The 16,554-nt window shown below is 41.0% G+C and overlaps 1 protein-coding gene across 1 annotated transcript in view; it reads right to left on the bottom strand.

The window, feature by feature from the left end:
* YTHDF1 (YTH N6-methyladenosine RNA binding protein 1) overlaps nucleotides 1–15,506 on the bottom strand; it is a 41,979-nt gene extending 26,473 nt beyond the window's left edge. The window contains exons 1-4 of the mRNA XM_039497661.1: nucleotides 15,085–15,506; nucleotides 14,714–14,738; nucleotides 13,031–13,110; nucleotides 3,893–5,413 (exon numbers count right to left, since the gene is read on the bottom strand). Of these exons, the coding sequence (XP_039353595.1) occupies nucleotides 3,893–5,413; nucleotides 13,031–13,110; nucleotides 14,714–14,738; nucleotides 15,085–15,111 (1,653 nt within the window). The 5' untranslated portion in view covers nucleotides 15,112–15,506. The remainder of the gene's footprint in view (nucleotides 1–3,892; nucleotides 5,414–13,030; nucleotides 13,111–14,713; nucleotides 14,739–15,084) is intronic.
* Nucleotides 15,507–16,554: the final 1,048 nt, after the last annotated feature.

Raw genomic sequence — 16,554 nt, forward strand, 5'->3', positions numbered from 1 at the left:
ATAAGCTTATTTACTGGAGATGATTCATGAACTATTAATGCCTCACGGTAAATTTACAAAATCTTCTATTTAGATAATTTGCCCACATTATGAAGTTTTAATCTTTTTCAGTGCACAATCTTGGATCACCTGGGGTGAAATTAGAACCCTCCCTTGGCACAAAAACCAGAATAAACTGGCTTTCAACAGAAAACTCAGAGGTGGTAAGCCGGTGTGAATCCATGTCCAACCTACCCTGGGTATTTTGTTATACAGGGTGGAACAGCAGCCAATGCCCCTCCTCTAGCATATGCATTGTTTTAGGCTATTGGAACTGCACCAGTATAATTCTATTATTCCCTCCTATCTTGATTTAGCAGCATACAGGGCTACAAGTGTGATTACATCTTTCCTTCATCCACAGAGGACAATGCAGGTCTTAAGTGATGCAGAGGACCCTGGATGAATCTTCTGCACTCTGGTAAATGTTACCCAACTAGATTATATTTTTTACCTCAAGGTTCCAAAGACACAGACAAGGTTTTCATCTTGAGGCCAAAAGACCAAAAACATCAAGACACTTGATCACGGCCTTGGATAGACCAAGAGACTACTCGCCCCCTCTGAGCTCAAAGAGGTGCTACACAGCTACTTAGTCCTCATCTGAAGTCATAATCCTCATTTGACGAGTTATAGTTAACACAAAAGTAAGATGTAGTATCACATTAGACTGACTTTAGTTGGAGAATAAGCAGCAAGGGGATGATTAACTTCTAAGGAACATGTTCTGCACATGCCCTTGGTGATTAAACTGTTAAAGCAGCACTGCTCATATTTGTAGGCAAAACTGTCTAAAAGGGATTTTTAATATTTCTTAAAATATCAGTGGCTTTATTACATAAAATTATTGATTTTCTCAGCAAAATAGGAAAAATACATATTTGAATAGTATAAGATTTTAAAAAGCTATCTTTATGTAATTATGATGACAAACACATTTTTAAACAAATGATTTGACCGCTAAACCAAATACGACGAATAGAAGGATACTGCAATCTGAAAACCCGTTACAGTTAAGTCTGACATACACATATGTATTAACTTTAATTGGCAAAAAGTTCCTGTATATAATGTTTGCTTTTTAATGGAAGGTCTGTTTAAGACAGAGTTCTCAAGTATGTTAAATTTCAATAGCAGGTGCTTTGACTCTGCATATGCTTTAGAAGGAAACTCTTACAGCAAGCTACTGCACTGCCAAAATTTGTTTACACTTAGGTTAAAAATAGATGCTTTCCTTTCAGAATATAATTTACATTGACTGCCATAGTCTGATTATTTTTCACTATATCATGTCATCTTTCTCAGCCTATTCCTATTGTTTATACACAGCTCAGTTTTGAAAGCTATTCAGATATAAGAAATGATACCTTTAGAAAATATAACCATTAGTCTAATATATCTGTAATTAAACTGAATCCCAATGTTCCCTCAATATTAAGTGCGGCAGAAAACATGCATTAATTGTTGAGAAACTGATCCTATTAGAAAGTAGTATCTGGATAGGCACATTTTGTTTATAGATTTAATTTTAAATAGAAGCAGAAAATGAAAGTCCACATTAAAGTAATGCAGAGGTGGGGTCAGCTCAATGGTCTGGTGCCAGTATACTGAGCTATTATAAAAGAGTTAAATATTATAAAGAGAGCTATTATAAAAGAGAGCAGCAAAAAATCCTGTGGCACCTTATAGACTAACAGACTTTTTGCAGCATGAGCTTTCGAGGGTGAATACCCACTTCTTCGGATGAACGAAGAAGTGGGTATTCACCCACGAAAGCTCATGCTGCAAAACGTCTGTTAGTCTATAAGGTGCCACAGGAGTCTTTGCTGCTTTTACAGAACCAGACTAACACGGCTACCCCTCTGATATAAAAGAGAGGTGATCCCATTCATAAAGCTAGCAAGGATTGACATAGAATTAAATATTTTCTCTTGAACTGAGAAGAAGAGAGGCCTGAAACCACTTTCAGTGGTTGACACAAGAGACACTCCAGATGGAGGGTTGTTTTTTGTGTGAGTTAAATCTTAGCATTATCATGGAGAGACTAAGTGATTTGCCTTAGCCATCTCACATCTCACCTGTGGTAAAGGAACACAATGCAGATCTCCTGACTCCTAACTGTGGTTGGGGAAAAGTGAGAAAAAACAATTCTCAGCAGGCAGAAAGTTTGCAGGGATGTGGATAAAGCTTTTGCTCCAAAAATCCCACAGAGGACATAAAAAGCTAATTCAGAGAATTAAAGGTCTTCTCCATCAGGCCTAGCTACCATTGGCCTGAAATTTGCATGTGTATATACTGTAAGATGGCTAGACTGAAAAAGTGGTGCTGAAATTTGAATGAAAGCCTTAAAACTGAATTTCCCTGAATTTGTAAGAGTAGGTCCTCCCCAAACAGTATAAAGCAGTGGTGGGCAACATACGGCCTGTTATGGTAACGTGCTGGCAGGCCGCGAGACAGTTTGTTTACACTGACTGTCCGCAGGCACGGCTGCCTGCAGCTCCCACTGGCCGCAGTTCACTGCTCCCAGCCAATGGGAGCTGCGGGAAGCGGCACGGGCCACAGGGATGTGCTGGCCGACGCTTCCCGCAGCTCCCATTATCCAGGAATGGCGAACTGCAGCCACTGGGAGCTGTGGGCAGCCTTGCCTGCGTACGGTCAATGTAAACAAACTGTCTCGCAGCCTCCAGCACATTACCCTGACTGGCTGCGTGTGGCGCACAAGTTGCCCACCATTGGTTAAAAGCAACTTAAAGGATGATAAAGGGAAAGCCCCATATTACTGCAACTTCCACTTTACTTCAGGACACTGCATCTAAGTCTGTGCTTAAAAATTTTTTTGAAGCGCATGTAAATGCACTAAGCTGAATTGGCAAACTTCTACACTTCCGAGGAACTATAGAAGAAACTATACACTGAAACACTAACATCAGTATCAAACCATTGTAAGTGTCAGCTAGCCATTACATTCTGACAGCTCCTACTTAGTCAGCCCATAGTGTACATATAGGGTCATTGATGTTAGACATTTGGATCCCATTCTTAGGCCCAGCTGAGCTGCACTTGGCATAGGACTTGAGGCAAGGGTCAAGGAGCTAGCTAAATCTTTTCATAATCACACTTTCATATAAAAATAGGCTATATACTGTGAGACTCTGGAGATTCCCCACCTCACCTCCCCACACCCTACTCTAAAAATTCCAGTGATTTTTAGTGTTGGAAGGTGTTAAGACAGTCCTGAGGACTCAGATCCTTCATTTATCCACAGAATAGATACAACGAACAGCAGCAGCAATACAAGCTTCCTCACACTGTAATTTTCCTCAACTCTTGTTCTGGAGAAGCCAGGTAATGGGATGAGAATAATTCAGTGACTTTTCAAATCTTGGCTTCACTGCTGAAGATACAACCAAAGGTGCCAGTTGTGACAGAATATTTGACTACGAACTGGATTGATACCTTCTCATTCACAGAAGCCAATGAGCTATTACATGGCAACCACTGACCTGGGTCAACTTTGAAACAGTCATAGGCTCTGTATCCCATGAACAATCCCAAAATAAAATGTCATGCTCCAGTAGAATTGGATGTAACATATTTTACTTGTATATTTAACTTGGCTTAAAAAACAAACAAACAAACTTTACCTGAGACTACGAAAACCACAAACAGAACTGAAGCACAGGTTTTTGTTTTAGTATTAAATGCACTTAGGACAACCATGTTTGAACACATTCTAAAATATTTGTAATCTCTACTTAGCTTCCCCCCAACACACACACTCTCTCTCTCATGGCAGCATTCACATTTTTCCAAGTATGTCTTTTTAATTTTTTTCTAAAAAATGCAAGTTTACCTTCCGCACCACCTCCTCCTCTTCTTGGCGCTTTTCATAATGGGAAAAGTCATCAAAGATGGAGGTTGTGTGCTTGTAAGTAGCAATAATTTTAAGCACTTGTTTTGCTTTTTCTAAGGGCACCTCCTGTGTGTCACGGGAGTTTGTAACTGGTTTGTTGTCATTGTTCTCCAGCCTGATGTGTCGGAGCTGGTTGTTGGGCACGTCCTTCACAAAGATCCATTTGACATCAAATTTCCCCTTCCATTTGTCCTGAGACCAGACGCCAGCACTAGTGCCATAGTCCACAGGTGATTTCATTTCTGCTACTCCACAGAAATGTCCACTACCATTAACACTGAACAGTAAGTAGACCGGGCCCTTACTATTCATGGATCGGAAAGCGCTGTCCAAGCGTTTGTTGCCATGTTCTGTGCTACACCAAATAGAATATTTAATGGAACGATGAATATCATCCTCAGAATAGCTCTTTATTATGAACACACGTCCATTTTTAAGATTCCATTCAAAATCTTTCGGGTTATAGCTATGAGCAGCTTTCAGTTTTTCAAGAACGGGATGGGATTCACCACTTGGGACAGAGTTAGGCTGGGTACTGCCAGTTGAGTTGCTATCATTACCAGTTCCTCCACTTTGGCCAAAAGCTGCATTTCTGTTGCGGGGAGCCACCCAGCGGTTTTGGGGTGGTTGCTGAGGACTTTGATACTGTGGCTGGGTCAATGGAGGAGGTTGAGCTGGAATAGGCTGAACCATTTGTTGCTGTGGGACAGACTGAGGAGATGGGATCTGCTGGGGAGCAGGAACTTTTGCCACAGGACCCTTATTATCCCAAGTACCTATGTCCATATTATGTTTTATAGGTGGCGGAGGCAAAGCTCCTCCAATTACAGGCCCAGTTTTTGTTTTCATTTTAGGTTGTGGTTTTGCAGGCTTGCTGGCAATAGCAGCCCAAGAGGTTGGTTTAGATACTGGCAAGTTTACACTGGATCCACCATTACCAGGAAGAGCACCTGTCATTCCAGCACTGTTGACAACAGAACCTACTGTTTTCACAGCAGACGTTGTTACATCTCCACCAATCTTAAGTCCAACCATTCCCTGTTCAATACTATTCATTCCAGGTGCTTTATTCAAAGTATCATTATGAAATCCTGTTTGTCCATCCACAATAGTACCACCCAGTGAACTAGGTGGGTAGCTGTAACTGCTCCCATAAGCTGAACTTTGAGTCTGCTGTCCTTGGGATCCACTTGTTCCCCAAGCTGAGAATGCAGGATTTTCAGGGAAAAAATTAAATCTGTGTTGGTAGATGTTATTTCCCAGACCCCCAGGCTGTCCAAAAACAGCATCATGCATAAAATGATGGTCTCCATTACTGAGCTGTCCATAGGTGGTGAGGTATGGGATAGGAGGATCTCCTCCAGTAGACCACGGTGCTTCACTGAGAGAATAGGGAAACCCAATAGATGGTGGATAATAATTGGACAAATAGGGATCAGTCATTGATGGATAGCTATTATTCTGTTAAAGAAAAGAAAAGAAATTTCAGATGTACGCACTTTTTCATAAATGACTACAACATTTGCATACTACTAAATAGAAAAGACGTTAAGTAGTAACCAATGTTTCAAACTCCAAGTTACACAACTTATTATTCCATGGCCTGTTTAGTCTAAGTTAATGTCATTGCATCTTATATATTCCTATACCAGAGATGCATTCTCCTTCTCCACTTCCTGTAGATTTTTAAACAGTGACCATCACTCTCAGATGAATGCTAGTTGACCCCATGACCTCAAACTCACTTTTATTACACTGCAGATAATTCATCTGTCATGAAAATTCAAGACTTGTAATTGAGAAATATATTTGTTCTATGAGTATATGACCAAATACTTTCATATTGTACTAAAAGTTTAAGATATTGTGTTTAATCATCAGCAGTATGCAATGATTATAGAAAAACAATTTTAAAATTGCAGCAAGACCAACTCTCAGAAATTAATAGGATCTAGAAATTGTACAAGATTGAAGATAATTCTATTTGAATATTAAGATTTACACAAGTTTGTACTAACAACTTCTGAAAAATACAAAATTAGTGAATTTAACTCCAAAAATCAAGAGAAAGATGAACGAACAGATAAGCAGGTTTTGCTGCATAACACAACATATATTATTTATTGGATTTGTTTTATATAATCCATCCATTATATAGTCTTTAAGTTTATTAAGTTACACAAAAAAGTAGTACATACTACCAAACGTTCATGTGAAAACAAAATATTTTATAGAATGTGAAAAATTGCTCTGCATATGTTGCATGATGTGCAGCCTTCATTCTTTTCAGAATTTTTATTTATGTACAACTTAAGAATTATTATGTTTATATAGGGAAGTGCTAGGAAATGGAACACTGTCCTCATACTGTGCACTATATGCATGATGTATGTTAAGTACATTTTTAATTTGTCAACTCACCTTTTGCAATTATGAGCAATATCTAAAACTCCAAATTTGTTTTGGAAAAAGGAAGATCTGACTAGTATTTGTGACTGCACTGGAGTCACAATGTTACTGGCTGAATGCCAGACCCATGGAGGGGGAGAATAAATAATTTGGCTTGACCCAATTTGACTGTTGTTTGTACTATAATTTTAAATAGTCCGTGATGAGTATTTGAGGCTGTATGTAGAGGATATTAAAGTAACTGAAATTGGGGTGTACAGACAAATGCTTGACTTCAAATTAGGACAATATTCAAGCTTGACTGTAAATGAGACTGAATATATTGGCATGAGCATTTAAAAATGCATACAATATATGTAACATCCTCAGGAGTTACAAAATGAGAGTAGATTTTAAAAAAATAGCTGTGTGCTGGGGTGAAAAAAATAGTTCTGGAAAATCCTAAATCCCTTCTTGACCCCTATATGGCAACTGGAAAGAGAAAATCCAGAGTCAAAGTGGTTAATATTGAAAATCAAGGATTTGTATCTGTAAAAGCATCGAGTAATAAGAGTTTTCCATCCACCCTTGTTGTGTTGCACAAGTAACTACAGAGACTAGAGCCAATGAGGCTCCACATGGGCATAGGTGTCTGCCCCAAGCACAGCTGCAGAACGTTAGTTAGAATGCATTTTAAGTGACAACTCAGCTTATAGTTTCCACAATCCTCACAGCAGCCTAATTAGTTAATATGGAGTTTGGAGACCAAGCAGGTATAGAGAACATTAGAGATGTCAGGAAACTGGTACAGTAGATTAACACCTCTGATTTTTCAGAGTTACCTTTTCCCGACTGCCAGATATTATAGAAAAATCTTCTTAAAATTTCTTTGGTATAGACTTCTTCCAGTACAGTGATTTTATTTTGTTAAGGTGAAGAATATAATAAAAAGCTGGTTACAATCTTAACTATGGAGTTGCTACCATGGCTTCATAATTCTTAACAGACAAGAAGTTTGTGACTGTAATTTTTCTGTATTTGTAAACAAGTAGTAAAACATTAGTGAAGTGGTAACAGATGTAAAGATTAGCCCCCTGGACTTCTACCTCTGAAGACTTAGGTCAGAGACCAGAAGGAGGTCATAAGCAAAGCTGAGTTGGATAAGAATGGGGGTTTGCTTAAATAAGTCCTGGTGTCAAGGCATTTCAATTTACAAACAGAGTTTATTACTATGTCAGGGATATAAACCTATAGACACAAATTCTGCATCTGACATATGCAGGTAAATCACTCAGGTTTTATTCAAGAGTTACTCTTTTCCACCAAGGTCTCATTGCCCCACGCAGCAGTCCAGTTACAGAAGCTTGGAGCTCTTCCCTCCAGCTTTTCCCAAATCTGTCTGACCATCTTTTAGAACCCTATGAAAAAAATCAACTGGCTTGTAGCAGCACGGAGATTTTGCTTTAAAGCTGCTCCAGGGACAAGCTCATCATGTGTGTCCCTTCCCCCCACCTCTTAGCTGCTTTTTAGGATCAGGCATTCAAGTTTTCCCCTCTATTCTCTTACCAAGTGTTCAATTGACTCTTGGTTTCTTCCACTCTCTTCACTCCCCATCACATAATAATGCAGAAGTACAAATAAAGATTTAAAATATTCTGTAGTAAATTTAAGATTAAGTTACTAGTAAAAATTACATAGAAACAAAGCTTAAAATTAACACTATTCAATATGATGAAAGTCTTATCTTGTCTCTTGTCCAGGAGTTGCCTGCTGTGGACCTACCTCTCCTGCAAATAAGTCTAGGTATGGCAACAGGCTATAGCATGTCCCAGCCACTTGGGTCTGAAAGTCAGTGATGGGGCTTCAACTGCAGCAAATTAAAAGTTAATAGGAAAAAAAAAAAAGTAGACGCAGCACTTAATAGAAATAATGGACAATGGAGGCCACCCATCTTATTTAACAATACGCCAAACAAAAAACTGCCAATGCAAAATGATAGCAAGAAAGAAGGCAGATCAGAGAAAGGTGAAGAGGCAGTATGAGAATGTAAGGTACTGGTTAAAATTCAAAGAGGAGAATATTTTCCCTTCTTTCTCCTCCCCCAGACAATGTATACAAAAACTTAAGTTCTTCGAATCAGGTACATTTTTCTGTACCTGATGCTTTACATACTGGAGACGAGAGAAGCATTAGACTGCAAAATACTGTATTAGCCTTTCTTGCCAAAGGGCTCAGCCAAGTTGTGCAGCAATTAGCATTCCCAGACACCAAACAGATCCTTAGATTTTTTGCTAAAAGTTAAAAAAAAAAAAAAAATTCACGTTCTTAACCTTCATAAACTATTTCCTTGAACCTTTGACCCTTAGCAAGTTCATTTCAGACAAACATCTGTTTAAAAAAATGAAAGAACATCCCCAAAAAGGAAACCAAATCCAAGTTCATTTCTGCAACCATACAAAAATGTTAAGAAACTGATATTTCAGGGATTTCACAACATGCATTTTTGGGGGGTGGGGATGAGGGGGGTTAGGGTGAGCTGAGGCTGACTTCATAAGGAAGCAGATTCCATACACTACAGAGCAAAGGGAGTGATTGCTTGTTAAAATTGGCTTTCACAAGTAACCTAGTGTATTTGCTTCTCTTAATTCAAGGTATGCCTTGAAAACACTAAGAAAATTACTTAGTGCCACAAAAGTAAGGAAGGACTGAGATTGATTCCTCTCCCCCAAAAGAATGGAAGACACTCTTAGGATAGGTATTTCTATGGCCTTTCACATTCACTACGAATTACCCTGAGCACAATATTATGTGTCAGTAAATAGAAAGTAAAAAAAAAAATTACACATCAGAGAAAAAAGAGTTGCTTCTGATCTGTCACTTCTATTTTGATAGACTGAGATTTTACATGTATATTTTACATTTACACTAAAATTTAAGGGTAACTTAAAAAAAATTAACACCGCCCCCCACATAGTTGAAGTTGAATAGTTTTAAGCACTACACCTTTCTCAGAGTTCCCTTGTCAGTTTTTACACTTTTATAACCAACCAACAAAAAAAAAAAAAAAAATTTCTTTCTGGAATTGCTCCAAGAACCAAATAAAAAAGGGGAACTGAGTATGCATTGGAAAGAGTAATGTCTACACATGGAGTGACATCAGATGCACAAAGCACAACCAAAAATAAATTTCCGTCTCTCTGGTCTACTTCAGTTATAGAAAGCTTAGATATTACAAGTAAAAAAGAGTGGATAGATGTGAGTTAAGATGACATTACCCCTTTAAAATGGCTCTAAGGGCTTGGCTACACTTGAAAGTTACAGCGCTGGTCGTGCAGCTGTGTAGGGACAGCGCTGGTGTGTGGCCACACTCACAGCTACCAGCGCTGCAGTGTGGCCACATTTGCAGCGCTGTTGGGAGCAGTGCATTATGGGCAGCTACCCCAGCGTTCAAGTGACAGCAATGTGCTTTTCAAAAGAGGGGGGTGGTGTGGTGTGTAGTGTGACAGGGAGCGGGGGAGAGAGAGAGAGAGTGGATTTTTGGAGCCAACACTGTATGTTAGCTTCCTGACTTGCAAAATCAGAAAATGTTCCCGACCCCTTAATCTTAACTCTTAACTGCAAACAGCCTGCATCCAACCGACTCCCGTTCTCCCCTCTGCCCCCGCTGTTCCTCGTCAAGCAAACACTCAACCCCTGGGAATGAGACAGGCAGGGGGTTTTCTCATTTGATTGTTCACAGTCAGGTACAGATTGATCATAGCAAACAGGAGCTGTGTTTGTTTTTTAGATAAGCAGCTCCCTGTGCTCCAGAGCGCCGCGGAGCTCCGAGTTCACAACAAAACAAAGAGAGGCTGCATAACAAAACAAAGAGTAATTTAGTTAAAAGCATTCTGGGATATCTCCTAATACCCTGGAGGCCAATAACAGCGCTGGTGTGTGGCCACACTTGACGAGCAGCGCTGGATCACCAGCGCTGCACTTGTTATACCCCAAGCAGACCAGGTATACAGCCAGCGTTGCAGCCAGGGAGTTGCAGCACTGGATGTGCCTTGCAGGTGTGGACAGTTACTAATTGCAGCACTGGAAAGCCTCCACCAGCACTGCAACTTTCAAGTGTAGCCAAGCCCTAAGTCATTAAAAGAGAGGGAGGAAGAAAAGGGGGTATTTATGAGGTGGACAAAAATGTCAATCTTAATGGCAGATGCTTCTACGCATTCAGTTTTTGAAATCTGATGGCTTTAGTTACTATAAGACACTAAGAATGGTTCAATGCAAGACAAGTATAATGGTTAGCATTTTTCCTAATTTATTCTAAGGAAAATCATGAGAATTAAAAAAACAATGACGCACACAGTGTGAACCATCACAAATAAGCAAGAATCAAATAGCAGCTACACCTTTCTTACTCATGATCAAGACCATTATAAGATTCTTGAAAGGAGAATGACAGACTCCAAGTTTGGAATCCTAACTATGGCTTGACAGAATAACATAGTTGATTCCAGTAGAAGCTTATTTTCTAATTCTTCACCCACAACATCACTTTTTCTAAACTCATTCTGAAACCTATGCAGAAATTTCTTGCTAAAAATACTAGTACTGAATACCAAATCTGATTCAGTGAACGGAGTAATCTGTACAACTCATCCTTCCAGTGACTACCTCCCACAGCACCCCTAAGTATAGTGAAATCAACATCGTGAATCACAATGTAAAGAATTAATCCACAGAGTTCTAACATTAAGAGATACACTAAGCCTTTTTACTATTGAGAACATTCACTAAAAGACATAAAAACATTCAATTTTGGTTTTGTGTTTTCTGCAGTAGTGTTTCTTGTGCCTGGATTTTCAAAACCTCTTGGACTAAAGGAATAATACTCAGGACATGAAGACATTTTCTGAGACCCATTATTTTGTCTGACACTGACATCAATGTCTTTTATTTTACACCACAGTATTCTTGATGTCTTCAAAAATGTAAGCACCAATAATACAAAAATGGAAGTGGTTTTTTACCACCAACACTTCAAACTCTGTAGACTTAACTCTCATTCTCAGCTAATCTGCACCATCTCCATACACTCGGTGACAGCTTAGACCTTTTATAGCTCTAGCTAGAAGGGTCCTTGACCATAAGTGATTGAAATCAACAGGTGTTTTGTTCCAGAAATATGTATGTTCTCGGAGACATCCTAACCAAATTCCTTGGACTGTCACCATCTAAGCACCCAGTGTGGAAAGTTTCCACATGAATCCTAGCAGAATAAAGAATTTCACCAGACATTTAAACAAAGCATTCAGTCTATTTTGTTTGGCTTTATGCCACAGGGTGTAAGAGAAACCCTGAAGGAAGTGAGTAGTGATACATTTATTTCAACATACTTATTCTTGACCTTTTTGAGCCCCTCCCACAGTTCTCTTTGCTAACCCCTTTGTGTTAACTGGGAACAGATTATGTATCTGCAGATATTTTTCTTGGTCTATCACTTATGACAGATGTTCTGACTGGCTGTATATTTGGACTGGTTTCTTCATTTCTGTGTTGGAATGCTATACATCAGCAATACCTACCAATAAAGGGCTAATACATTTTAGCTAGCGTTCCCAGGCACTTGAAATTACAAGTATTACAATTTGATATTGTAGCTCAATTTTCACATGGAAGAACCACTACTATTCCAAATCTGACCTCCTATTTTACAAAGAAAAGTGTGCATAATTGCGTGGAGTTCAGTGACACAGAAGTGAGGATAGGAGAAAGCTAGTTTCTTATATTTTTTGGCATTTAAACTTTTAAGCATAATTTTTTGGAGCTTGATTTACATTTCTTAAAATAAATTTGCACATTAAGTTATTAATGTGAGTAAAAATGTACTCTATTTACATTGTTTTTAAATTTCCAACTCCCCCCAGTAAATTTTAGTTATTCAGGATTTTTAACAAAATGTAATTTGTACTCTTGGTTTGAGTCATATATATGTATAATTTACACTATTTTTACAATGCCCTCAAGCAGCTCATCTTTCGTTAATCATCTCTAGATAATACGCCTCTGCAAAGAGGTAAGAGTTGAGGACTTCAGTAACTCAGACTGAGATTATGGATCTACTGCAAGAATTGGTGAGTGAGGATCTGTGGCCTGTGATGTGCAGAAGTCAGATTAGATTATCATGATGGTGCCTTCTGGCCTTAAAGTCTATCAGTCCTCATCATGGCATCTTTAAGAGAGTTTCAAATGATACTGTGGTCACTTACCATTTATTTCCACTTACAGCACAAGGGTTCAATCCACCAGTCATACAGAAGCAGAACCCCAATGACTGCAATAATGGGTGATTTGTTTATTAAAGAACTGAAAGTCAAAGGCCCCTGGCAGGCTGCCAACTATGTCAGCTTTTACAGGAAATGTGTCATTTGGTAAGTGCCCAGCAGAAACTAGGATTTCTAAATAACTTCATTTCCACATGTGAACAAACTAGATATAAATAATAAATAATAATAATACCAGTATTCTGAGCAAAAATGCTAATGCCATTACTCAGTAACACTTCAGGCACTATAGCTTTTTCTATTTCATTTTAAAGCTATCCCCGGGGTAGAAACAAGTCATACTGGTGTTTGCTGTACAAGCAACACTACCCTCCACATCCCTTAAAAAAGCCACCAAAATTAACAGAGATGCACTAACCTGATTTGACTGTCCAGAAAGGTAAGGTTCAAAATCGTTGTCGTGAACTGTGTCCTTCTGATGCAATGAACCATTTTGTACTAAAACAAAAAGTTGCAACATATTATAACATTGTCTGACAATGTTTCAGTAAAGAAACTCACCCTAGAGTAACTTGACAAAAATAAGTTAGCTCCCTTCCTTCTTGTGGCATTGTTAATAACCCCAGAAGGCAAAGGGGCCAGATTTCACCAGAATGAGAACTTCCACATGCACTCTAAATATCACTATTGCTTACAAAACTGATCTGAATGACAGTTACAGAGAGTCAGAGGAACCTGCAATTTTAGTAAACATAAGTATTTATACTTTCCCCATAAAATATCTTAAAACCAAATAGACAACTTTTGACATGAACTTGTGAGAAGAACTGGAGGACAGAGCAGTATCTTCTGTAAAAGCTGAGCTGCCTCTTTAAAAAGTAATGTTAAATCATATCAGAGGTGGAACAGTAAAATACTGGCTGTTGAGTGTTTGACATCCTAATAATATTTACAAGCTTTAAATGCAAGCCTTGGTTTTCTTGTCTGTAAAAGTGAGATAAAACTTCACTAAATCAGAGATATTTGGGACTCAATTATTAATAATATCTGTAAATCACACTGAAATCCACAGCTGGAAGATGCTACATAAACAAATTATTAAAGTCACTTCATTCTTAATTTCCATCATTTGTTTCAAAGCATAAGTCACATTGTATACATTAAGCCATTGGAAAGCAGTTCAAGAGTGTCACAGGAAGGCTAAACTAAAAATATTATGACAGGAAAAAGAAATACGACGCTAAAAAATAAAACTAAAGTGAGGATTTCAAAGAGGTCTGCAAGTGTAAACTAATGTTAGGAAGGCTCTTCAGAGAAAATGGACGCATAATAAGAAGGGTTTATTATAAACTGGGGGAAAATATGATCTTGTTGGGACTATAGCTGTTTGAAACACTGATAAAGTGAAATTCAAAGAACCTTAACACTGAAAAGATGTGCCTACATAAATTGATGGGAGTATCCTTTCTATTATTAAACAGTTATGTATTTGGTAACAGTCATAGTACCATACATAATGTAGTTTATAAAGCAGGCCATTTACTTGAAAGCCAACTTGCTTCTGAAGTTTCATTTGTGACAATGTGCTTGAGGTCACACAAAAGCGTGTCACACTATCAAAGAACTTTTTTTTGCTTAATACTGAAATTATTTCATGAAAAAACTTGTACCGATGTACCACCTGTCATAATCTATAAACTGTCATTTGCCAATACCAGTCCAGTAACAGAACAATAATTATATAGCAGAAAAATACTGTAAAGCAAGTTTGGGTACTTTTTAATCTGTCACTTGAGTAAATGAATCTCCTAAACTGTATCTGTATATCTATTTGTAACTGTAACAATTTGCTTTTCTTAAAAATGTTTTTATTATTAAACACTGAAAGCGTGCTTAGTACTGTACAACCTTAAAAACACAGTGGCACTAGTGGCATGCAAAAAAACCCTTAGGAATCAGTTTCCTTTTTAAAAAAACCCCACTTTGCTCCATATTTCACCACAGAGTTTAGACTAATACCTATTGGTTCACCCATCCCTGCCTGCTTCATCTACCTTCAGCAATAACAACTCAAGTGGAAAAATCCCAGCATTCGCCTTACCTTTATTATCTTGTCCTTTCGGTCGCTATGATGCCATGCACACGATTGTGAAGAGGAAAATAAAGACAGAGGAGAAAGTCAGTTTTGGAAAATGCTCTTGTCTCATTGCAGACAGGGTTGTGGGGGAGAAGTAAGCACGGGGGGGGGGGAAAGGGGCAGGGGGGGGGAGGGCTAACAGCTTTATTTACTATTAAGGGCTGGCCCTCGCTGGAAATGGCCACGGATCAGGAGAAGGAAGAGTTAAAGGGAGTGCCTAGGGCCCCAGGAAGGCGAGAGGGCCCTCGCGGGGCAGGCACACGGGCTGGGGCTGGGGGTGGAGGGGCGGGAGGAGAAGCCCTCGGCCCCGGGCCCAGCTGGGCTTCCGCACTTACCTGAGGGTCAACGCTTGTGGCCGACATAATTCATGTACGGGGCCCCCGTGGTGAGCAGGGAGCGGGGCAGGGGCAGGGCCCGGGCCCCTCCGCGCGGAGGGGAGAACGCGGGGGAGGGAGCGCCTGTCCCCGGGGCCTGCGAGGGGCGCTCCGGACCGGGCCTGGGGGAGGGGCCGGCTCGGCGTGCAAGGCGGGGCCCCGTGGGGGGGGGGTCGCTCTCCTCAGGCTGGGCCCCCCGGGGAGGGGAGGGGGGCGGGGCGGCGGTCCGGTCACTTCTCGCCCTGCCGGCCCTTCTCCTCACATCCCCGCCCGCCCCTCGCTCCGCGCCCCGCGGCCTGTCCCCGCGCTGGCCCCGAGCCGGGATGGAGCGAGAGACCCTCCAACTCCAATGGCGGCGGGGACCGGGCGGCGGTGACGTCAACGCCACTCGCGCGCGGGGCACGCCGGGAAGACACGACGAGGCGGCGGGGTGAGGGTGGGGGCAGGGAGGAGCAGAGGGAAGGCAGCACCTGCCGCGCATGCGCGGTGGGGCTCTGCTGCCAGTCCTCCCTTCTCCCATGGCTTGGGGGGGAGCAGCAGGGCCTGTGATCCCCAGGCTCTGCGGGGAGAGGGGCTCTACATAGGCTCTCCCCACTCTAGGGCATGGCCAGAGAGCAGGGCTCCTGGCTCTGCATTGCAACCCCCCCCACTGGGTCAGACACTGCCCCCAGACTCTGGGATGTGACCCCCCCCCACACACACAGAAGATCAGCTGAAGCCCATGTGGATACTACCTGGGGTCCAGCTGCCAGCTGCAGTTCCACGCCACAGCGCCCCATAGTTAGGTTCTGGGCGGAGGCCTTTAGGGGCAGCTTGCACGGGTCCATGCTGGGCACCTCCGGACATGCCATTCAATGGAGCCTAGGTAGGGAGACCAGATGCCCTGATTTTATAGGGACAGTCCTGATTTTGGGGGCTTTTTCTTATACAGGCACCTATTACTCCCCCACCCCGTCCTGATTTTTCACACTTGCTATCCGGTCACTGTACGCCTACGTTACTGTTGGATGCAGTCTGTATGCATGGGGGACACATCTAGCCCAGCTTGTCCTCTATCGCAGTCCCTGTGCTGAGGCTTAAAGGCAGCCTGCATCATTCTACACTGCAGACCTAGGGTCTGGATTCAAATGCAGCCTGCGTGGTTCTATGCCATGGCTGTCATATGGGGTGGGGATGTGGGGTACAATTTAGGATTGCCAACCCCTCCAGGATATTCCTGGAGTCGCCAGGAATTAAAGATTAATCTTTAATTAAAGATTATGTCATGTGATGAAACCTCCAGGAATAAGTCCAACCAAAACTGGCAACCCTAGGTACAACCCACACTGTTCTGCTCTGGGGCAAATGGGCAGTTTTAAACTGTTTCCCCCCACCCCTCACACACATCCCTCTGCAATCCATGGGATTCTACTCTGCACCCCCTACGCTTGG

The sequence above is a fragment of the Mauremys reevesii genome, linkage group 13 (genome assembly GCF_016161935.1).
Source record: "Mauremys reevesii isolate NIE-2019 linkage group 13, ASM1616193v1, whole genome shotgun sequence".
Taxonomy (NCBI): Eukaryota; Metazoa; Chordata; order Testudines; family Geoemydidae; genus Mauremys; species Mauremys reevesii.